General features: G+C 40.1%; 1 protein-coding gene across 3 annotated transcripts in view; it reads left to right on the forward strand.

The window, feature by feature from the left end:
- Positions 1-23,541, forward strand: part of MCTP1 (multiple C2 and transmembrane domain containing 1) — a 287,863-nt gene that overhangs the window by 142,553 nt on the left and 121,769 nt on the right. For 2 of the 3 annotated variants that reach the window (XM_075078921.1, XM_075078923.1), the window contains 2 exons: positions 14,225-14,395; positions 16,015-16,145. In XM_075078921.1, coding sequence (XP_074935022.1) covers positions 14,225-14,395; positions 16,015-16,145 — 302 coding nt within the window. Of the gene's footprint in view, positions 1-304; positions 344-14,224; positions 14,396-16,014; positions 16,146-23,541 lie in introns of all 3 variants that reach the window. The other variant, XM_075078920.1, reaches the window with a different exon arrangement.

The raw sequence follows: 23,541 nt of genomic DNA on the forward strand, positions 1-23,541 counted from the left end.
TTTCTTTCTTTCTTTCTTTCTTTCTTTCTTTCTTTCTTTCTTTCTTTCTTTTTTTTAAACAATTTCACGTAACGCACTGTCTCGGGAGTGAGACGTTCATACCACCCAGAGGAGGGTGCCTGGGTGCGAACAGTGCTACCAGTTGTGTGGATTTATTTCAGTCTTGTGTAGCTGTCGCTGGAGTGTACGTGTTGCTGCTTCAGTGGTAGTGGTGGTTAGCTGTGGATTGTCCCACTGGGGACAGTTGGCCTCCTTTTCTGTGTTGCAGAGAAAAGGTAATTAAAATGCTCTATTTTATTTTCAGACAATGCTAATGAGGAAGAGTTGGAAAAGATCAAGTAAGGTAACTTTTAGCATGTGGTCTTCTGGCTTTTTTTTTTTAAGAAAAACTATGATGTTTTACCAAGCATGACATCTAGGACTGCAAACTTGTGGAACAGGATTTATCCTCCTTCAAATCGTGTTTTATTGACGTTGTTTTGTGTTTCATCAAATCAAAATCATGAAACAGTTAATGTAATCATTAAACCTTTCAACTTCGTTATAGCATTATAGCTTATCTTGAAGTCATCTAGTAACTTCATGTAAGTGGCAAACAAAAAAAAAAGACCTGATTCTTTTTCTAAAACCTTTAATTTCTTCATGTGTAAACAATTTACTTAAGCTTTCATGTTAACAAAGAATTTATGCAAAGGGTAACTTTCATGTTCCTATTACTGCTTTTTCTGGTCAGAGTTTTTATATGTGGAAGTTTTCAGAGTGATGCATCTCAAAGAGAAATTTCCCCGATTGCAGGCCTGCACAGATAGCAACTGCAGCAGCCTCCCCAAGAGCAGAGTGCTTAAGGAATCATTATTGGTGTCCACTTTATCGAGGTCCACAGATACCTCCTAAAGCAAATTCAGTATCTGGCTTTTCTCCTCGTAGGAGTTGTGTGAGTGGTAAAAAAGGAGCAGTGTATGGTCTTTTCCACTAGGGAGAGACTGGGAGTTTTACTGTGGTAAAATACAATTAATTTTTACCTTTTTCCTGTATAAGCCTCCAAAAAGACAAAGAAAATCTGCATAGTTTCTCAGCAGTTTTCTGGCCACTCTTAGCTAATGCTACCATGCTGCTTTCAAGTTTTAAGCCTTATTATTTGCATGATTAAAAATAGCGTTAGAATTCCTGAAAGTCTTGAGTTGGTTTGGTAGGTCTGGGTTTTTTTGAGATACTATCATGTAAAGATGTTAAAATGAGACAAATGAAACAGCTAAATAGGGTCATTTCACTTACTTTGTAAAGCTATTTACTTTTCTAGCATATTGATACAAAAAATTAAATAGAAGTTTATTAATGAACAGTGTTGTACATACTGCTCACTGACTAATATTTGCAAGCGTTTCTTAACCTTAAAAAACCTTAAAAAAAAAGAGCAGGGTTCATAATTTTTGGGTTATGCATGGGATTTTGACACAGTTTGCCTCTGTGGCACAGGACAGTACTCAATCTCTGTTGCCTTTTTGAAATCTGTGAAGCAAAGGTAATGGTGAAGTGGTGATGTGTAGTATTTTGATTCTCATATGGTTTGTCTAACTTTTCCTGGAATATCTGAGATGCTCAGACTTCTGAAGAGTTAATGAAGAGGTGTGAGGATGGTGAAGGACACAGCTGTTTTGCATCATGCAAGTGATGAATTAACTCCTGATGTGCTTTTGTAAAACTAGTTTATTAAGAACTTTCCCTTACTTAAATTGACACAACTGTGAGCTTCGGTAATCCTGAATGAAAGTCACAACATGGTAGTTGGGAATTCTTCAGAGCGGTTCAAGTGAGTTATTTATCCGTGTTCTCCTTCGGTGCATTAATTTGGTAACATTTCACTAGTTGCCGTTTTTGCAAAGGGGCATATCAAAAGATTTGGCAAAAGATTTGAATGTATTATTTTAAATATTGCATTTTTCTACATCTGTCTCAACTGAAGTAATAGTTTTACCTAGAGATCTAACGCATGTACAACCTCTCACATGCACTGCTGTGTGCGTGATTGATATACAGAAGTACCTCAGTTAAACCACGGAGCTTGTTTGCCTTGTGGGGCTACTCCAGAGTTCCAAATCTTTGGTCTGCTGTCAGGAAAACAAATTTAAAATATTTTATTTACAAAGGATTCCTTCCAAAAAATTGCTGTTCTCTAGGGTGCAGGATAATCGGTATTTAATAGGGCATCATTTGCAGATTTAAAAAAAGAATCTAGAAATAGGGGCATAATGCTGTAAAGTAATAGAGAAAGTACTCTAAATTATATCCTTCTTCAGGAAGTGCTTGTCTTACACTCCTGAGAGCTGAGAAAAAACAGAATATTAAAATTTTTTAGAGATATCATTATAAAATTTCCTAATCCTACTTTTTTTAGCTCTCTAGAGTCTTTAAAATAGCACGTTTAGTAAATGAATTTGATTTTACAGATTGCGACAATGTATTTTACTTCGAAAATTCATGTGCTTGAAGCCTACCTTTTCTGTAACATACGTAGCTTGATGTGAAGATATGGCAGTGCAGACAGCTGTGGCATTGCTTGTGTTTGAGAAGGGCCTCGCTTGCACGTAGTTGCTTGGGCCCATGTAGTGGCTGTGAAAAGAACAGTAACTAATATTCTCTCTTACAGTATTACGGTATTCATGTACCTCCAAACAACTACTTTGGCCAAATCTTGAGTCTGTACTTCAAATACTGCTCCCCCTATGCACCCTAAAGGTGGAGTTAAGGTCTCATAAAAAACCCAGGTCAATGCAGATGTGCATTTTATCTCTTTGGTGTGTAAACCAGTGCTTTCAAACACATTAGCATTGAAAACCCTTGTTGGTGGCGTTGCAAAAATGCAACCCCACTTTTGCTTTTGCTGTTAGTTTTTTTCCCTTCTGTTACTGCTGAGTTTTTTGGGTTTTTTGTTTTTTGTTTTTTTTTTTTTAACTTTTCCATATCATGTTTGCTTTATTCCAGACATAATCTTGATCAATATTCAAGGGAGCTAGATCACTCCCTGCGCTGTCTAGGTCAGAGGGAATACTCATCTTTCACTGAATCTAGCAAAAATGAAATTCAAACAGTTTTGAAGTCAGAGCATTTATATGTTTTGTGAAAAGGAAAGTCAAACTTCCCGTCTTTAGTGAAAGGAGACCCCCAGAGGGATAATTAAAAAAAAAAACCAAAGCTGTTTTTCAAAACAAAACAAAACAACAAACCTTCTGCTGGGAAGTTACAGTTTGCATTCAGTTTCAGATGGATTGTTTCATTTCATCCACCACAAGGTTGGTGTTGCCTTAAAGCCAGCTGGGTGATTATGACTTCGCTGGCGTGCCTTTGCTGCATGGTCCAGCAGCGAAGCAGCTCCATTTCTACCACTACGTCTGTACTGAGGTTCACTGCACCTCAAGTAAAGGTGGGAGTGGATTATTCAATGTTTCATGCATTGTTCTGTGATCCAGGTGTTTCCTCAAGAACCTCAATGTACCCGTGCCTCAGTTCCCGTGATTTAGAGCTCAGTTTGTTGGCTATTCCGTGCGTTTGCAGACAAGTGCTACAGGAAAAAGGCAGTGCTTGTAGGGTCTGGATAATCAGTCATTCATTTAAACCAAATACAGGAATTTTTAGCTTCATTTTTATTTTTAAAAAGCTATTGGAAAAACTTTGACCTGTGCAAAATGGCTTTCTTCTATGTCTATGGGTCTGACCTGTTCTGCTTTTGTGGTTCTCCACATCCACTGCAGTTTTCCTTTCGGGCAGATCTTCCGTTTTTCATCAATTCTTCTGCTGAAGATGCAGACTTTCCTGATGGCTCTCTTCCTCTGGGTTGAAGGAAACAAACTTCCTGCTTCTCTCTTGCTTTCTAAACTGTCTGGGTACCAGATCTAATTTAGTAAAACTGTTGTTGCAGTCTAGATATAAAAGCAGCACAGAAAATCCCAGGTTTGCAAGAGAGGTAATTTATTACTAATAGTCAACACCGTTTCTGACAGTGCGATGAATAGTGCTAATTGCTGAAGTGATTTCCTTTACAGAATTCAAGGTGCCAGCGGTCCGTGTGGTGAGAAATAAAGCATTGCCATTTCCAGCACGAGCCAGTGCAGACGAACTGGCAAGAGTTGTTTTCTCCTTTTTCCTCTGGTTATGAAAACAAGAAAAAATCAATTCTGACTTCTTATTTACTAATTCTCCACAGCACAGAGGTTTAATCAATAGCAGAGGAAAGGGTATGGGAAGGGAGCCTATTAAAATGTTGGCAGCATGAAATTGAGTTAGAAGTGCACGTACTGCTCTTCTCCTCATAATTTTTGTAGTGTTCAGTGCAGAGCTGTCAAAAATAATAGTTAAAAAAAGCTTAAAATTTTCTTAACCATTATTAGGCCTAAAGCTGATGGCAGAGGAAAGAAGGGACTGTTTAAATGCACTATATTCTCTCGTGTAAAAAATTGTTTTCTCTTTAATGGAGTACTTCCTCCTCATGCTTCTCTTAGCTTCTAATGATTAAATTTCTATACTTTTGCCATGGCTTTGCTAGCAACATTTTTAAAAGATAAAATCTTACTGCTTCTAGCACTTTTTAATGTGAAATGGAGTCTTAAGTTGAAAATCAAAAGCATAAATACTAAACTTGGGGTCAGTGTACCTGTAATTACAATTCAGCACTGATTTACATATGTCTATATAATATACATATAGACGTATGTATTTTCCAGCAAAAATAAAAACTTTCGTTATAACTGGAAATGGGAAAGGGCAAGAACCTGCATGCCTTTTTTTTTTTTTAAAGGTGCTTTTGCTGCAAAACTTAAGGTATTTTGTGGTCGTTGTGTCCTTCTAGTAAGGGTTGCCTTTGCAGATGGTGCTCCCTGGAAGAGTTAATGTTACAGGTTTTAGATAAACACAGTTTGTATTTTTCTTTTTAGAGTTGTCAAGTAGTTCCACCTGCATTTGGCAATTAATTGTTTGCATTAGCGTAATCAGAAGCGTTTCTTTGGGCACTCTCTCTAAAAGAGCATTTCGTTTCATTTAGAGCAGGCAGGCTTTTCTGTGGAGAATCTGAAGATGCCAGTAAATATTTTATGAAAAATCACCTGTCCCCTCTGTTGCTGTACACTTTGGTGTACGATTGCAGGAGGTTAGCTCAGAAAGGGGTAAGGGGCAGTGCATTGAGGTGGTGCTGTTTGCTTATAGGGTAATGCACACAGAGCTTGCTCTGGAAGTTTTGTCCTCGCTGTGCTGAGTGGGAGAGGTGGAGGCAAAAAAATATGAGGCAAAGAACTTGGGAAGGTAACAGGAATGTCTCTGGGAGAGAAGGCCGAAGGCAAGGCAGGTGTTGTTGGTAGACAGACCAAACCTCGCTTCCCAGCACTTCAAGTGGCTGGGATATTTAAAAATCTACCTGTGTGCAGGGTAGGTGTGAAAAAGAGAGAAAATAGGAATAACAGCCTGAAAAGTCGTCTTCCTACCCTGAAGTGGGAACAGTGACAGCTAAGCTGTGTTTGACAGGCATTTGTTTAGTCTGTCCTTAAAAATCTGCAGTGGTGGATATTCCACAACCTCCCTAGAGAGCTGGTTCCAGTGCTAAACTATCATTTCCATTAAAGGCTGGTTTTTTCCCCTAGCGTCTAACAGTATCTCTCATGGTGGAAATTAAGCTCATCTCTTCCAACAACACAGATGCATATGTTTTATCACAGCATTTTCGGCACAATTTATATACCCATTTTAGAGAGAGTCTGAAAAAAATGGTCCTTTGAAATAGAGGTGTGTCTGCATATATACTTAATTTAGAGGAAAGTTTTGAGGTGCTCAGATACTAGCGATTAAGAGCGTGTAAGAGGGAACAAGGCAGTGGTATTTGGAATTAAGTTTTACTGCAAGCAGAAAGTAAGTCAGAAGGAATAGTGAGAAGATGGGGGAAATTAGCAAGTGGGGTGGGTGACGCGCACCAGCACGAAGCCTCGATGCCACGTGAGCACTGATCAGCCATAGCCAAAACGTTGCTGTGTCGGCAACGCTGGGCTAGCCACAAAGGCAGCGCACAGCGCTGTGTGGCCCGCTGTGAGGGAAGTGACCCCAGCCAGACCCAGCGCAAGGCCAGGTGAAGCTGTGTGGTCAGACTGGTCTGCTGACAGCCATCGCTGGACGAGCACTCCGCTGATCACGTAGAGCGTGGAGGAAGCCTCTTCGTAAGGACAGGGACTGCACTAGCAACTGCAGGTACTTTATGTGTCTCCCCACTTCTGCTGTAACACAGAGGGACTTCACACAACGTGGATTTACCGGCCATTCCCAGAGGAAAGGAATGTGACAGATGAACGTATTTTGCTTTCATCTGAGAACCTTCATGAGCTGCATTGTTTGTAGTCCCATAAAACAGAGTACATCATCTTAAGATGAGAGCACTGAGGTCTGACACCTGCTGAGAAGTTCTGGTAGTTTATACAGGGCATGTAGAGTACGCTACACAACTAAGGAAAATGCCCTTTTTTACTCAATAATTAAGACAAAGGTGCAGCACCTGAGCCTTCATAAGCTTTCAGGACAGAAGGCGTCTGGAAATTAAGGTTGGTTTGTTCAATTGTCAACATATCTTCTCTTTCTGCTTACTTACTTTACAAGACAGGAGTATGGGAGTGACCGAGCTCTGTCTTGGTATTAATTTAGGTCTTCCAAACTCGAGGTGAGGAGGTGTTGGTGTAATTCTTGCCCCACTGGCAACAGTTGTCCTCCCTGGTTGTGAACTTGGGTGGGAACCCTGGTATCTCATGTGCTCACTAGGCAGTGTACTGATGAGTTAGTGGTCCTGCAGATACTCATAGGGAGGACAGGTAGCCAAAAGCTGTAATACTGGCTGAACAGGTTGTTTAAATTCCTTGGTTTTGTTCCAAGTTCTGGTGAAATTGGTGCATTCTCACATAGAGGTTTGATTTCTTCTGAACGGCATTTGCTGATATCCTGAAGACATTATTTATTGGCTCAGCTACAGGGTGAGTGAGGTGCTATGCCATATAAATAGTTTAATTCAACAAATCCTACACTCATGGAGACCTAATTAGTATACTCACTGTCTCTGATTACCACTTGTATACAAAGAAATAAGATTAGCTCACATTTTCCTGTGTAACCATAACTATTTAAGCAAAAGGTTTTTAATAAAGACCGTACCTTTTGGCCAAAGCATACTGAGAGAGAGCATTGTCAGAAAAGTTGTTCATTTCACCAAAAATTATTTTCATCTGAATAAGGGTCTACTCTTGCCTTTTCACCTTTGTGGGAGAATTGCCATTAAATTGTGTTCAAGCGTGATCAGACCCCACATTAAACTTGCTATATTAACAGCACATTAAGAAAACACCAGAAAAATCTCGAGTGCCTTAGTTTATGGACAGAAGAACAAGCGGTTTGGCACCTTTAGCCAAAAATTGTAGGGGAAAAGGTATTTAATAATTACCTGCTATTCCCTGTCAGGTCATGGTATTCCAGTTAAATCTGGAGGAAAAGAAGAGATGTCACCTTCTCTTCTCTTATACCTTCTCTTCTGTTCTGTGTTATCAACGCAAGTTCAGAACTGGGAATACTCAAATGCACAAAAATGTAATAATACTCTTAATTTATACAATTAATATGTGATGAGCTGTTTCAGTGTGACTTTGATCAATTGGAACCAAGGGTCTGTTCTCCCCAGAAATGAAGATGAATTAGTCTGGGTTGCAACAGGGTGTGTATAAAGTAAGAGTAAGAGTACATTATCTTCCCAAAGTCATAACTGAGAAGCTACTTCTGATTAGTTACAATTGGTGATAAGAGGTTATTAACTGCCTAAAGCAAGTGAATTAAAGTGATTTTTAATTTGCAATTAGATAACATTTTTGCTGTAATTCAGCTTTAGAAATGTATGCATATACCTTTAAAAGGAAAAATAGAATTTTTGAACACTTTAAACAAAAATGAATAGTAAAATATAACATTTTCACCTCCTAACTGCTGACTGTTTATCTTAGAAGCTATCTAAAAGTATGTGTGTTCCCATTGCACAAACTGAAGTACCAAAACCTATGGCCTTAATAACTGGTTCTTTTTTGCCCAACTCGAAATATTTGGTTTCTGTGACTCCTGATTTGCCTTTTCCTAATATCAAAAACCTTATGATGCCTTTTTTTTTTTCAGTTTTAAAATAGAAACAAATGTTTCCCACTGGACTGAGATGCTTCTTGGGTAGAGACTAAAATTGGAAATAGCAAATCATGGTCTAAAGATTGCAAGGACAAGCAGAAGCAGAGGGTTGTATGATATTTCTTAATTGAAGGGATTTGCAATCAGTTCAGTCTTTCAACGAGAATATTTCATCCAAAACTCTGTGGAATTTCAGAATGGAAGCTGGACTTACTGGGTTTGGGTTTTTAAGAAAAATCTTTTAAGCTTGAGAAAATACTTGCTTTTGTAAGCCATGAGGTTATAGATGTCAACTGACTGTCAGCTGTAAATAGTGCTTGATGGAAAGCTACTAAATAATGGTATAGAAGTAGAAAATGTCAGAGTAGATATACCTGTCTGTTAGACATCTGGTTATAAAAATTATGCAAATATTTGGTGAGGCTTGTATTTGCATTACTTGTATGTGAGTGATAACAGCTGATAATGGTTAACAATCAAAACAGCAGAGTAGCATTTCCGTGTGGATTTTCTGTCTGCAATTCCGAAAGCAGAGAGCGTTTCCATCAAGTCTCGGTGGCCACTGTCCTTATGCTTGTCACATTCATGTCAGTGTTAGGGCCGTGGTGGCACCAGTCATCCCAGGCGACAACAGGATCATCAGGAGACGTGCTGACTTTCACGTATTGCAGCCACAGTTTCCAAGAGGAAGGCAAGGGTGAAGGTTAGGGTCGTACTGACGCAGCCTCTCTGACAACTCCTGCCGGCACATTGTTGTCTCCTATGAATATTTCCACCCTTTTCCAGAAAATGCAAGTCATAGTGGGCACTTAATGGAGTCACAGCCTTCATCATGTAACGCCAGAGCTGGCTCCAGCAAGCGCACGTCCGTAGAATGCACGATTATTAGATTTAGCAAACCACAAAAATGTGTGAAATGCTGCAGAAGTATCAGCTTTTATTAGAAATATTGTAACATCACCACAGGGTTGCTACTACAGTGACAATATCAGGTTGTTAGGGCAAAGATCTTAAACCAGATTTAAATGGCTGTCATATTGAAAACACACAGGGTATAAGGCAGTGTAAACTTCTCAATGACAGAAATCTAGGTTAGCTTTACCTAGATTTAAAATATCCTAAAATGTAAAATATAGCTGATAATAGAAATGTTCTTTCATATTGCAGTAATTATCAGTGGTTGTCCATTTATAAAACTTGCTTAGTCACAACAAGCAAACATTAAAAAGGAATCATTGTGATCCCACTGAAGGCGTTTTTGTAGATCAGTGTCCACACTTCGATGACTTCTGCAAGGTTATACTTTGTGTGGTTTCTAACAGGGGAAAAGCACTGTGAATGCATACAACAGTTCTTTGTATTTCGCTTTCGTACATGACTGTTCCTTGATTTTTTTCATCATGTGGACAAGGCATGTAGAAGGAGCAGATGTATCTATGGACATTCTCAGTCTTTATTTTAAAGCTTTTATCCAAGCACGTAAGCATCCTAGAAATCTGGGGAGAAGAATTCTCTTTGCTTGAGTTTGCAGCAGTCATTTAAAATGCTGGCTTTGATTCACTCTGCTCTTCTTGTACATCTACGCTTTGTTCAGTGGTGAAGACAAGTAACATTCTTTCCTATAGTCTTTCATTATTTTCTGATTGGTATTTTATTTAAAGCTTCCAAACAAAAGTAATTCTTTGGGTAGAGATGCCTTTGCAGGACACACAGCTGCATTATTTATTTGCTTCTTAAAACTTAAAAAAAAAAAACCCAAACAACTTTGTGGTAGGCACATTGTTCTACTTCTGTCTATTGTTGAATTATTCTTAAGCAAAGGGTTTGGCGTTCAAGGACGCAGAGAAGGAGGAGCGTGCCCTAGTGGTGCGTGTAACAAGGAGGAGATTCAGTAAAAGCAGGGTCTGTTCGCGCGGGCACAAGCGCATCAAGTGAGAGAAGTGGTGCTTTGCAGGGCATGAGGTCTGACTGGTGAAAAGGTGAGGTCAGGCTGGGAGAGGACAGATTGTGGGGATTCTCCAACTCATGGGCTAGAGTTCAAAGGTCGCATAGATACCCAAAGATAAATACTGACGGGGTTTTCAAAAGTATTTACTAAGGCTTCTCCTCTTCTCCAGAAAGTAACAATAAAGTTGTGGCAATTAATACACTCATCAAGAACACGGTCTTGATGACCCTAGGAACAACGGCCAGGTTCCGGCTAAGCCTAGTTGGTTTGCCACCCCGAAGCATTAACCGGTAATGTGTGACCATGGACAGAATATTAAGCCATGCTGTAAGATCGTCTTTCAGCTCTGCCATTGTGTTTGGCTAACTACATTAATCATACCTAATAGAGGATACAGTTCTGTTTCTGTGTCAGAAGATTTGCTGCTGTTGGCATCCCTAGCCCTTCCACTACCCCACATTTAGGCAGAATAGGTGGAACACAAATAAAAGCTGATTTTATCACGTAAGAAAATGTTGGTTTTGCTTACTGTTTATAGCAGAAGCATTAAAAGAGCTTATGGATATGAAAAGATGTGAGGTTTTCTTTCACAGGCAGCTTTGACATGAAAGATTCCTTTTCAGAAGTCTAATTTTTATATTGTTTTGGGAAAAGAGAGAAACCTTCACAGTATGCAGGCTGCAACTTCTTTTTTTCTTTTTTCTTCCCTTTTTTTTTTGGTTTAGCACATGGCAGGTGGGAGTCTCCATGACTGCTTATAAATGCATAAGAGTAGGAATAGTAATCCTGTATTAATGATGATCAGTTGTGGCCTGAGATCTTGACCTATCTCCTTTCAAATTGTGGCATTATATAGACAGCATGGCCAGTTTCAGATGGAATATTTATGAAATATATAACTTTCTGTCTATTCCCAGAGAAACTACAGGCTGTGCAGTTTCTTCATGTTTCTGTCTGTTTGTGGCAGAAGAGTGAAGCCAGAAGTCAAAATGCATTACCTGCTTTCTGAGGGAAACGTATTATCTAGGAATTAGTCTGGAGAAATATTCCTTCATAGCAGAAACTTGGAAAGATCCGTGCTCATTTCTTCGTTTTACTCTCAGTTTCCCTTCTGACTTTGTAACTAGCTGACTGTGGGCTGGATTACAGAAGGTTGCTTAGATACCTAAAAATGTACCGAGAAATTATGTACCTGTCTCTCACTGTGAAATTAACTTCATAAAAGAAGAACTCTAAAAGGTGAAATCAGTCTTACCATTCTTTCACCTATTAGCTTTTTGTCAAATTTTACTTGAAATCTAAACATTCATATTTATTTATTTTACTTCCTACAAGAAAGACTATGAAATTAGAGGTTCTGTCAGTATCTGTAATTTCTGAGGATGGCTTCGGCGGGAAGGAAAGCATGTCTGTTCAGATGCTGTCCAGTCTTGCTTGGAAACAAGAAAAATACCAGTTGGAAGTTACTCTTGCTGGAGAAGACCACATAGCCCTTGCCTTTCGTGCCCAGGAAATCTCAATAGCTTTAGCTCCAGCTGGCCATCCCCCGACTCTTTCAGTACGTCTCCCTTCTGCTGTTCCATGGATCTGCGTTACCGATAAACACAGGGAGAAAAGAGCACTGCCATGGTTCACGTTCCCCGCCGTGAGGAAGAAGCAGCCACCACCAGCCCACACCGCTCTATTTTTAGCAGCCGGTTGCTTTTCTTCCAGCAGATTGAGATGCAAACTCCGGAGCCTCGCTATCGCGCAGCGCGCCGCCGGGCTCTGCCAGGCGCTTTGCGAGCCGCGGGCTGTGGGGTCTGGCTCTGACCGGAAAGGGCTTTCCCCAGCAAAACGTGCGTGTTCTCGGGGTTGCTGCCTGACCCTTGCAAACTCCCGTCTGACCCATCTGTCAGATCACACTCTGCGTGTGGTCGCTCAGATCTTGCCTTACCTCCTCATACGTAAATCACCTCCATTGATGGAAGTCCCTGCTGGTCGTAAAAACCCAGCATGTTTTATGTGGTGGCAGCTGCTCTAATGCAGCAAATTGTTTTAAGAGCCGTTGAAAATACGGAATCTCCATCAAGTATACTCTCTAAATGATTTCACTGTCATTTGATTAATTTGTGATTAGTGGAGAGCTGCATAGTTATGCTTGAGCTTTACTTTAAAAGAGTTTTAAATGCAAGCTCATGCTTATTTTCCATGACAGTACCCTAGAATTCATTTGGATTCCCACTCAAGTCTCAAAAATATCCCAACAACTGTGTATTCTTTGTCAAAATAAGTCTCAACTAACCACTGCTTCTATCCCTGTAAGAAATATACTCCTAAATGTGCCTTGTCTCTTCTTCCTTCTGTATCTTTCATCACCTTATGCTCAGGGCAGAGTCAGTTTTGGTTATTTTCTATTCAGTCTTTCTTTTCCTCTAAACCTTTTAAGAACCTTAAGAAAAAAAAAAAATCTACCCCTTCTTCACGAGACAAGTCCTTGGCAGTGTTGCCTGCATACGCCCTGCGAAGGGATGTTTGTGCCCAGAAAAAATCTATGGGGTTTGATAATGTTCCCATGTTGTAAGTGAAATTTCTTCTGTCAACTGAGTTTCCCGGTTGTGCCCTAACTTCTGCAGAGGTTCTGCTGTCTGGTGTCCCACTGCTACTTCGTGTCACAGGATAAGTTAAAGGTTATTCCACTTCTCAGCTGAAGCCCACAGTTCTGTGTTTGCCTTTAGAGAAAGAGTAAGTTTGTGAGAAGTTTGTCTGCAGTCAAATCCTTCACCTCAGGAAGATGAATCTTTAAAAAATCCAGTGAAATATTTGGGGAGTAACCATACTGCTTGGAATGAGTAGCCATTGGAAAATACAAATACATGCCAATATAGTATCTGTAATATTGTAAAAGCATGTTATTGAGGTTTCTTCTAAGCCCAGTGGGCCCAGTCCTCACGTATAACACTTCTGGAGTCTGGTGAGTGCAGATTATACTCCAGCGTACCTTCTATAATCTTCTCTAAGTAATAAAGTCAAATTCCTGCCGTGGGCACTTTCATCGCTGTAACCATCTATCTGTGATTACCTTCCGAAAGACTCAAACCAAGCTGACACTGAACACCTCTAGCAGAGACGCTGGAGGTGTGCAAGTGGTGAAGCCAACCACACAACAGTTTTGTTTTATGGAGGGTAGCTGAGCCCGTAAAGCCCTTGTTGCTCAAACTACATCACGCAATAAAGAAAATGCATATATTTGATATGTTTACTGCTGAGTATCCTTGCAGTCTTGCTTTTTTTTTACTTCTAGAAAGAATAATTAATGAGTTTAAATACTGTTTAGCCATCTCGTGTCCTGATTTTAGATAAGGTAACCTCGAAGCTATAACGCCCACTGTCCGGCCCCCAGTGGAGTTCACTGGTGAGTGCTGTGGCCATCTGGTTAGTGTGGGTGCTTGTGAATTTTCTTCTAACCCCCAAAGTCAGCGGCTGAGGGTTCACAGACCACAGATTTCCGCTCGCAGACCAGAGGCTCTGCAATGTCACTTTCTGAAGCTCTTGAACTAATGTGTTTAATCCAGATTTCCTTGCTGTTTCTGAGAATATCAGAATCGTTTTAGAGGCTGAGTTAGTTGTCACGAACACGGGAGTTTACTGACGTACTTTTCCTTGGCCCATGCTTCTCGTGGTGGTTTTATGTTATTTTAATGGAAGGTTCATTTTCTTGTTGCTTTTTATTTTAGTGTCTGTTCAAGTTCATGCAATCATGTGCCACTAATATGAGAGACTTTGTAATATTTATTGGTAATGTTAGATCTATCAGCAGAGCGAGAAGTGAAGCAGGAAAAAACACTTTTTTTTTTTCCCTGAATATTTCCTTAAGTAGCATTTGTTCTGCTTGCTTCTGCAAAAGCAGCATATGATGTTACCTGTGTATTTGTCACTGTTTTGTTTCTCTCCAAGTAATTCTTCATAATATAGTTTACACAGGTACTGTCAAATAACTTCAAAATGGCTTAAGACGGTTGTTTTGCATTCATAGTTATATAAAATTGAATGTTAAAATGCAGGGAACGTTTTTGGAATTGTTTTAACTAAATCTATTTTTTTATTTCCCTGAAGTGTCAGAGCCACAGCTTACATCTCTCAGACCTGCGCGGAAAATCTCAGCTATGGAGAGGGATAGTTAGTATCACCTTAATAGAAGGACGCGGACTTAAGGCAATGGATGCGAACGGACTAAGTGATCCTTATGTGAAGTTCCGGCTGGGGCATCAGAAGTACAAGAGCAAGGTAATCCTAGCTGTGACCTAAAACGCGCAATGGCTGTGTTCGAAATATTTTGTTCCTGTTTGTATTTTTTTTCTGGCTTGCGTGACCATTTAAATAGTGACGGAGGTTTGTTGTTGTTATTAATTAGCTGTCAGAGCATCTGGGGCTTTGTCTAGATGTTTCATTTTATTTCATTATAAGCAGTTATAATACTAGATGGGGGAAAATGCAGCACTGAAAAATGTGGGGTGGCTGGGAGGCACGCCTGATTCTCCAGACAGACTGTGTTGGCTTTTGTATCCTGTTATGGGCCATTCATGGCAGGGGAGAGACGTGGAGCGGTTCTGACAGGCACGTAGCACCTTTGTGCCTTTCTGGCTTGATGCTGGTAGCCTCCTGGATGCTTTGCTTGGTCTTATGCTCAAACCATGTTATGCTTATATTCTCACTTTCCTCATTGCGTCCTTACGGAGAGTTTCATTAGTTTTGTATATGTATGAGCTTAACAGGCAGAAAGGATTGATCGGGGAGAAAATGATTGTGGAGAATCGCTTGGCTTTCTTGCTATTATTTTTTATGTCCATGATCCCTGTTGGTTTGAAAATTGCTTTTTATGGAAGGTGCTGGCACTGCCGATGACACACATGACCTTCCTCTCCCAATGGCCGTGAAAGCCCATGTGTTTTTCACAGCCAGACAAAGGGCAAAGTGAGGAAGAGGCCAGGAGCATTTAGGTGCCACACCTGAGCCTGCCGAAGGGCCTCCAAATCTGAAATTAGAAGAAACCAAATTTTATGCTTTTGTGACTTAAAAATTTTCGTAAAATTTCTTCATTTGAATCCTTTCTGATTTTTCCATTTTTTCAAGCCAGTGAACTGGTTGATGTCGAAAAAAGCGATTGCTTCACAGGGAAGGTACTAGGCAGCTTCTATTCTTGCTCAGGACAGGGATGACTACACCAGCTACTGCTTTTGCATTGTGGTAGAAAAATGTGCAAGCTTTCTGTTCTGCAGAGTGTGGTCAGAAGAACAGGGACTGAAGTCCACTGAAGTTACTTCTTTAGTCAGAAGTAACTGTGCTGAAAATGATTGAGAAAAAGACTTTCATCTGAGTTGCAAAGAAAAGGAAGTAAAATACAGTCTGGAGAAAAAAAAAATAAAGTACTATTCTGTAAGAATTAAACTGTAGTATCGTCTTTGTCCCAGTATTACTGCAGCTGGGGAAAGAGGACATGATAAAATGTTTTTTGCTTAAATACTTACGGCCGTCATCTACTTGTCATTGCAGGTGCTTTGTTTCCCTTTAGGCTCAGACACATAACTTTGCAGCTAACTGGCACTCAAGAGAGGGCATAATTATTCTACAGAAAAAATGGATCCATTCCCAGGGTAAATCCTTTGTTCAGGAGGCTTTTGGAGGTGACAGGTTGCAGGATTTTGGAGGTTGCTGTTGTATCAGAGAGACATGAGAGAACTGGCCAGTAGTCTTCTCTAATTACTGTGTTTTAATTCTCACTGCTTTAGATACTTATACTGCAAATAGAAAAAACTTCCTGAACAGACTGTAAAGATGAAATTTATGATTCAAGAAAGTGTATGCCTGCACAATGCAATAGGACTTTCTTTTTGCTTTTCTTTTAGATTGTGCCAAAAACTTTGAATCCTCAGTGGAGGGAGCAGTTTGACTTTCATCTCGATGAAGAACGAGGTGGAGTTATTGATATTACTGTGTGGGACAAAGATGCTGGCAAAAAAGATGATTTTATGGGCAGGTTTGTGCAATTACAGCCTTCTTGTTCCCTGGGGTTGAGAGCAGATGATTAAAATGAGCTTTGCCATTGAAACTGTTTCTTATGACCATTTGTTCTTGCCTGTTTTTTTTTTTTTTTAAAGGTGGGGAAGGATTTTTCACACAGTATCAGTCCAGTTTGCTGCATTGATGTAATTCTTCACTTTGATGGTGTAAAATAATTTTTTATTGACCAGTAGGTGGCAGCTTTTACCAATGGATAAACTTGGGTTTTCCAAAAGCAAGGTTATTTTAGAGCAATAATCAAGATGCAGGAGGTTCCATATGGCAACGTGCAGCTTGGAAGAGAAGTGATTCTCATGACTTGTAATAGGCACATAAGACCAAGATTATGTATTTATATTTTAATCTGTTTGGTAAATGAGAGTCTTGAACGACCACACAAGTTTAGGGGCAAGGAAATAAGATCATTCACCTAATTAATTTTCAGGAAAAATGAATCTTTGGGATCTGTCCTAGAGTTCAAGAAACGGTATAAATTTTTGTGGTTATCCTCCATTTTCCTGTGTAGGAAAAAGAAAGATGCTAAAGTTTTTTAACAATGTCATTAGCTGGTAGCTAATAGGGGAAAATCTGTCTCATGCTTATAGACACTGTATAAAGCCAGCACAATTTTGAAAGCTCAGATATTTGTTTACATCATATGTTAATTGATATCCATACATTCATAATAATAATTATTATTAATACTATGTATTTTGGTTGTTTGTTAGAATATTAGTTGTAGGCGCATTCACTAGGACATTGATACTATAAACTAGTGGAATTACTTTTTTTTGGCATTTAAAATCAGGAACGGAAATCCCAGAGACTGAGCCATGTACTTTTGATGTCAATGTGGTTCTGCTAACCTTTTCCTCCCTCCCATTCCGATTAGGATAATGGGTTTCTTTATCAAATCAGATCAGTTGGATGATATTCTGTGTACATTTCCTACCATAAATTGTGGGAACTCAGAAAACATATGGAGTCCATGGCAAGCAAACAGCTTTAATATCGGACAAAACCACTTTTCAAAAGTGTACACAGTAGGATTTTATTTTATATGATGAAACACTATGGATCAGGTGGTATGTTTATATTTGAAGTTTACATTGTATTTTTTCCCTTGCTTGATTTCAGTTGGCACATATGGTAACAGTAACTATTTTTCTGAAGTAACATAATCACTTAGTCCTATGACAACACGGGCTATACCTTGGGAATTTATTCCTATTGCCTGCTTAACTTTAACCTTCTTGTCCAAAAGATGGTGAGATGCAGTTTTCACTGATTTTTCAGAACACTGCCATCAAAACAGCACTTACGTTGTTACTGTGACCAGTAATTATAAAGACTTTTTAAGAGCATTGTATAAAATAAAAGACACCATTTTTGCTCCAAGGCACTTGAAACCTCAATAGGAATGTGATAGAGACATTAGGGAAGGAAAATTGGTAACTTCAAACATAGGCTGCTCGGGTAGCTTTTCAGATACCTAAAAAAGTTGTACATCTTGAGTGTGCATCTATTTCTTCTTAGTAACTGCACGCTATTATGCAAGTAACAAATGATTTCTACATTTTATTTAGGTCCCAAAATTTGATAGCATGATAAATCTCTCTAAGAAGAATGCTTGAAACCTTTAGCATTTTTCAGTGGGAGAACCTTGTTTTGTTTTATTTCCTATCATTTTCCTAAATAGATGTAATTCTTCTATATACCAAAAAAGGCGGTCCTTGGACAAAGCTGATCTGTAGTGCTTCTGTAGTATATAACTGATTTTAACAAAATCAGTGGTATTTTTCACGAAATCTTGCTGGTCTTGATTTTTGTGACCTCTCTGCTGTCAGAGTAGGTATAATCTCTCTTCACTTTGTCCTTTCAGACACTCTCATTTCACCTTCTGTAGGTACCTTATTTCTGGATAATGCAACCTGCAAACAAATTCCTCTCCATGAAGATTTCCATGAAAAACTTTGTCGTTTGTCAAGCTCAATCTGAATATAAAAATAGGTCTTAATACTCCTCCTCCCCAATACTCTTTTCCAGTCACTGTGGATAAAAATCACCAGCACCTGACAGCTCCACTTTACATTGACCTTTCTTCCCCAGTTTCTCCTTTCGATGCTGCCTCTAAAAGCTGTAAATACTTAGGTGCAAACACTACGGACATGCTCGCTGTATGTGTGTGTTTTGCTAGGTGTATATTAATTTTGTAAAGCACAACTGAGTTGTGCTCCATGACTAAGGCTCTGCAGCTCTCAAGGCATGTGTAATAAATTGAGTGTTTTGATTCAGGTTCCAGGAAAAGTGATAATGGGGCTGCGGGAAGGAAACAAAAGACTACCTGGTAGTATTCTAGCATTGCTCAATGATGGAGAGTAATCCCTTTCATCTTATTCTGATCTCCCCACTCAAGCAGCAACTATTTCATTATACAGGAATATTTTTATTAAATGGAAATGAAAAAAATTGTTTTTTGCAGATGTCCTGCCTGTCCAAAGTATGGTTAGGGAGAACAGACTGAGATTGAAGAGATCCTGCTCGTTGAGGGAGACAGCAGGCCAAACTGAGAAAAGAGAAGAAAAAGTTTGTTTAAGGAGCAGTTCTCACCTCTCATCCACAGTGTTGGGGTTTTTGTGTCCTCCATATTCATCTGCTTGCAGAGCACACATCCTGGTCAGCAGAATTTCCCGTGCAAAATAGGCATTAACCAGCTGCTTTGCCAGGGGATCTTTTTGAAGAGTGCCCTTCCCAAAAGAGGTTCATTATTTCCAGACTGAGCTGGCTGTGGGAGAACAGGGTCTCTGGGTGGAAGGCTTGAAGGGACAACCTCCAGGTCGCTCCTGGAAAACAGCATGGGAAGACCCCTTGAAAGTATTCTTTCTGTGCTAAACCCTGTAACTTGCAAATTTTATTCCAAAGCAGAATGTCGTAACTTCTCCTGGAATTATACTCTGTCTCAGCTGCAGCACGTTAAGGGCCAGGGTGAAGTTGGGAATCTGACAAGGTGGCGATGGCTTGCGTGCTCAGGCTGCAAGGGCTTGGGCTTGCAATCCTTTTCTGAGGGCAGGAAGGTGAAGGGAAGATGTTCAAGAAGGCTGAAGTCTCACAGGCAAGTGAGGTTCTGGCTTTGGGGTGAGGGGACAGGAGGAGGATGGAGTGGAAGAGGTGGCTTCTAAGGGGGAGGAAGATGTTAAGAGGGTGGGAGTGACAGCATGGCATCCTAATTCAGAGAAGGAGAAAGATATGTCTGTCACAGAACTAGTGTAAAGCTCCGGTTTCTTCCTGGTACCCAGGCACATTCAGCAGGTGGTTCCTGAAATGGGAGGCTGACTGCCTGATTTCCACCCTTAACTTTGAGCATTATGCATTTGCAAAATTCATTCAAGTCTCAGTTGTGTGCATTTTCCAGGACAGTATAAAGGTTGTAGCACCTTGTGAGCCTCTGTCTTAGAATACCCTAAAAAACTGAAATCCTAGAACCATTTCAGTGTTTCTTTTGGGATTTCAAAAGCCTGGAAAAAGACCTTATACAAAAGCTTCAGGGAAAATACATTTCCAGTCCTATGCTGATTTGTATGAGGAAACACTGGGCTTGACCAGAACTGAGTTTCATCATGCAGGACATTAAATTCTGGTATTTTTCTGGATATAATTTTTCAAAAAAAAAAAGAAATATTCCAGGACCGAAGACATGAGGTCTAGAAATCCTTTGTTTTGGAAAGCACCAGCAGCTAAAGGCACCAGGGATGCCGTCTTGCATTCGCATAAGCATGTGGACTTGCATGAGCAGCAGTAGTCGTTGCTTCATCTGATAACAGAAATACATATGTATGTGTGTTTATTGTTCAGTTTGAGTACGTTCGATATTCATGTTTTTGCTATGAGTAAATCATTCCTCTTCTGTAGTGAGTCAATATACTCCTGTGATTAAAAACATAAACTGCAGTAAGTTTATGTAGATAATACTAAGATCAAAATGAAGGTGAAATTATTTTAATCTTCATGTAATTATTTAACTTTCTTATCATCTGCATTTTTGAAGGCGATCCTGTCACCTTTACGATAATCAGCTAATAAATCCTCATGATTGTTACACCTTTATGCATAGCAGTAATCTGAACAAATTGGCTGCTGACAGCTGCAATAAATTGCCAAGAATGAGTGCTGTCAGAGAACAAGTTGTTTCTGTGAACATACAGGATAAGTAAATCCCATGTCAAGCAGTTTTATTCAGCTGAAGTTATTTGCAATCCAGTACAGCAGGATTTATAGCATTATTTATTGGTATGAAAAATGCGTGTTTATCTTTAAAATGACGTTGACTTTTACTCCTGTTTTGTGCCAGGAAATTACTGGTGACTTCATCTGTATCTATTTTCATCAGCATTTATAGATGCTACTATCTTTTTTCCATCTGATGCAAATTAAGAACAAAACACCTGGTGTATAGTATATTCATTAAAGCTATGTATTAATTTTTATCTGTAGAAAACTGAAATGTCCCAATATATTGTCATGAAAATTCAGATAGATTTTCTGTGCAGATGTGTATCGGTACACACTATATAATGGATGTTATGAAATACAAAGGTTAAATTTTGAAAATTAAGTATTTAGGTTATCAACACCTAATCTGCTCTGTCTCTTTTTAAGTTGGTTTTTTTTTTTTCACTGAAATTTGGATAATTTCACTGTGGGAGACTGCATGTTATTGGAGAGGACTGGGTGGTGCTCTGAAGCTCTGTAGGGGTACTCCAACATGCATATAAAGTTGAGTGGAGGTCTGTGTTAATGTTGACGTTGATGAATCTTGAAGTTTTCTCAATTTTGCAAAACTCTACAGAGACAAAATGGGTTCCTCTGGAACTGTAAATAGTACTCTATTACGCTGGTCTTTCAAATATTTTCTTCACATTGTGCTTTGAAAATTTCTGCATGTTGAAGTAACTTTGGAGGGATATTGCTATTTTCAAAGTTTAAATATAATGGTCAACATGCTGTTGTAATTTGAGCTTTGAACGTGTGAGTTGCACAGCAAGTCTGTGCAAACACAGACAAGCACAGAACCAACAGCCTGTGTGTGTAATAGTTTGTTGATTATACGTGGTGACTGAAGTTAAATTATTGCAGACGCATTTCTCTGTGTAAAAGGAAGGTTTCACCTGAGGCGTTAAAATCTAGAAATGCTACTGGCAGGCCTGCCCTGGACGGATCCCGAGATGTGCTGAGCCGTCTCCATTTCTCGTTGTTGTCAAAAGGAGTTAGATGTAAATACTGCACCTCAAAATCTGGCCTTCAGGTATTCCACACCTTATTTATTACCAGCTCTGCACATTTTACCTTCTTCTACTAATGCAGAGGCACTGCTGTTCTGCTAGGAAGCCAAAAAAGGTTCAGTTTTGGCTCACAAATCCTCAGTAACTTTCCCTTACCAGATATTTTATTATTTACAGCTCTTACTGACAGTTGTTACTGTCAACTGCTGCAAAATTGATCCCATTCCCCAATCTATTCTGAAATACAGAATGCCGAGCACAAGCTGGGTGATGTTTATGGATCCTTCTTCCGACCCTGTGTCCCCTGCGTACGGAAACGCACTCCACTACACGAGTAAGAGTAGCAAAATAAGAGGCGGGGAGAAGGAAAAGTGGAAAGTCTGCCAAGATACGAGGAGCATGACAGTAAGCGTAAAAAGTGGTTAGGGGTGTAGACAGGGTCTCATGAGGATTTCTGGAAGGCACAGACTGGAGCTCTGTGCACACTCTTGCGAAGTTGCTTCGACCAGCTAGAGAGGGGAGAACCGTGAGGGAAGACATCATGATCATGAAAGCAGCGCACTGGTTTAGCAGAGGAATGTGTCCATCTTGCTGCAGAGAAATTGCCCTGGTGACAGCACTAGCAGTGCACGTCTGTGGCGTGTGGCCATGCCACAGGGACAACATATAAAATATCACAGCATAAAATAGCGGCAAGGACTTTTTTCTGCCTATGCGAATTGAAAATTAAGTCTGTGTGTTTGTTGTGAAGGGTATGCTTAGGAAAATGTTAATCAGTCCTTTCAAAATACATCAACAGGATTTTGTGGCACGGACCGTATTTCTTTCAGCAAGCCATAAACACTTGTCCGTATTCAGGTATTGCTCAGCGACAGGTGAGGTTGTGCTGTATTTCCTGCAGCTCCTGTATTTCCGTGACCAAGACAGACTTACGCCAAACTGCAGGGCGCTCTCCTGCTTCCCACGTGTCACCGCATGGCACCTGGCAGCACCGTTTCCCATGCCCTGCCGAGCCCCGCGGCGAGGCCGCAGGCTCCCAGCTTCCCGGGGATCCTCTCAGCTTCCCGAGCTCGCCACCGCACGCCCCCCCGTCCGCGTCCTGCTTAGCGGAGTCGCAGTCTCCAACCCCTGTGGGAGCTTTCCTGGTTTTCCGTCTATCACCTCTATCCACCACCTATCACAAGCATCCTGTGGCGTCTGTCGTTTTATTTCTTTCTCATTATCTTTACACTTAAAAACGCCGTGCTCTGGTCCTTCCGAGAACTTCACGTTACTGCAGTCCTGCCTTTTTGAGCCGTGTCATTTTCTGACGGTGCTTTGCAGAATTTCCCCTCTCCATTTGTTTCTTGGTTTTACTGGAACATTGTACTTTGCTGATAAAGGATACGGAGTCTCACAAATTGTAGCAGTTCATGCCTCGCTGCTTCTGATGTGTGTCCAGCTCAGTTCTAATTGCAGAATCGCACAGTTTCCTCTCCTTGGCATCCTTTGGAGCAGCATAGACCTGGATCACAGTGGAGTTAAAAGGCTGTCTTCCTGAACAAGTCATGACGATAATTAAGTTGCCTGGGTTGTAGCCAAGTGGTGCTTTTCTGTCCCTATCACTTAGGATTGTGCCAATTCCTCTTTTATGCTTTATTTTGTCATGTGAGAAAATGATCTCGCTATCTGCTGTCTCTCCCTTGCCTGGCCACCTGGCTTTTAAGAGGCCTTCTATGTCATGTCGCTACCTTTGTAATTCATTCATTAGCAAGGATATTTCACCAGGGTGCCAACGCGGTCTTACATTCCAGGTTCTGTTAGAACTAGAGAGGGGAGGTGATTTTTACCTCTTAGACATGCTGATAATAAAATACTACATATAGTTCTGGCTTCCACACTTTAAAAAGGATGCAGGAGAATTTCACTGGATCAGAAAAGTTACAAAAAGTCATTTGAGGGCTGTAGGAGATGTGTTCCAAGGAAATGTATAGGGAGCTGAAGGTGTTTAGCATATCAAAAGGAAGATCAAGAAGAGATATGATTATGGTATATGAGTACCTTCACTAGAAGAAAATACGGGGCACTAAAAGCTTTTTTAACTGAGTAAAGAAA

The sequence above is a fragment of the Phalacrocorax aristotelis genome, chromosome Z (genome assembly GCF_949628215.1).
Source record: "Phalacrocorax aristotelis chromosome Z, bGulAri2.1, whole genome shotgun sequence".
NCBI classification, from domain to species: domain Eukaryota; kingdom Metazoa; phylum Chordata; class Aves; order Suliformes; family Phalacrocoracidae; genus Phalacrocorax; species Phalacrocorax aristotelis.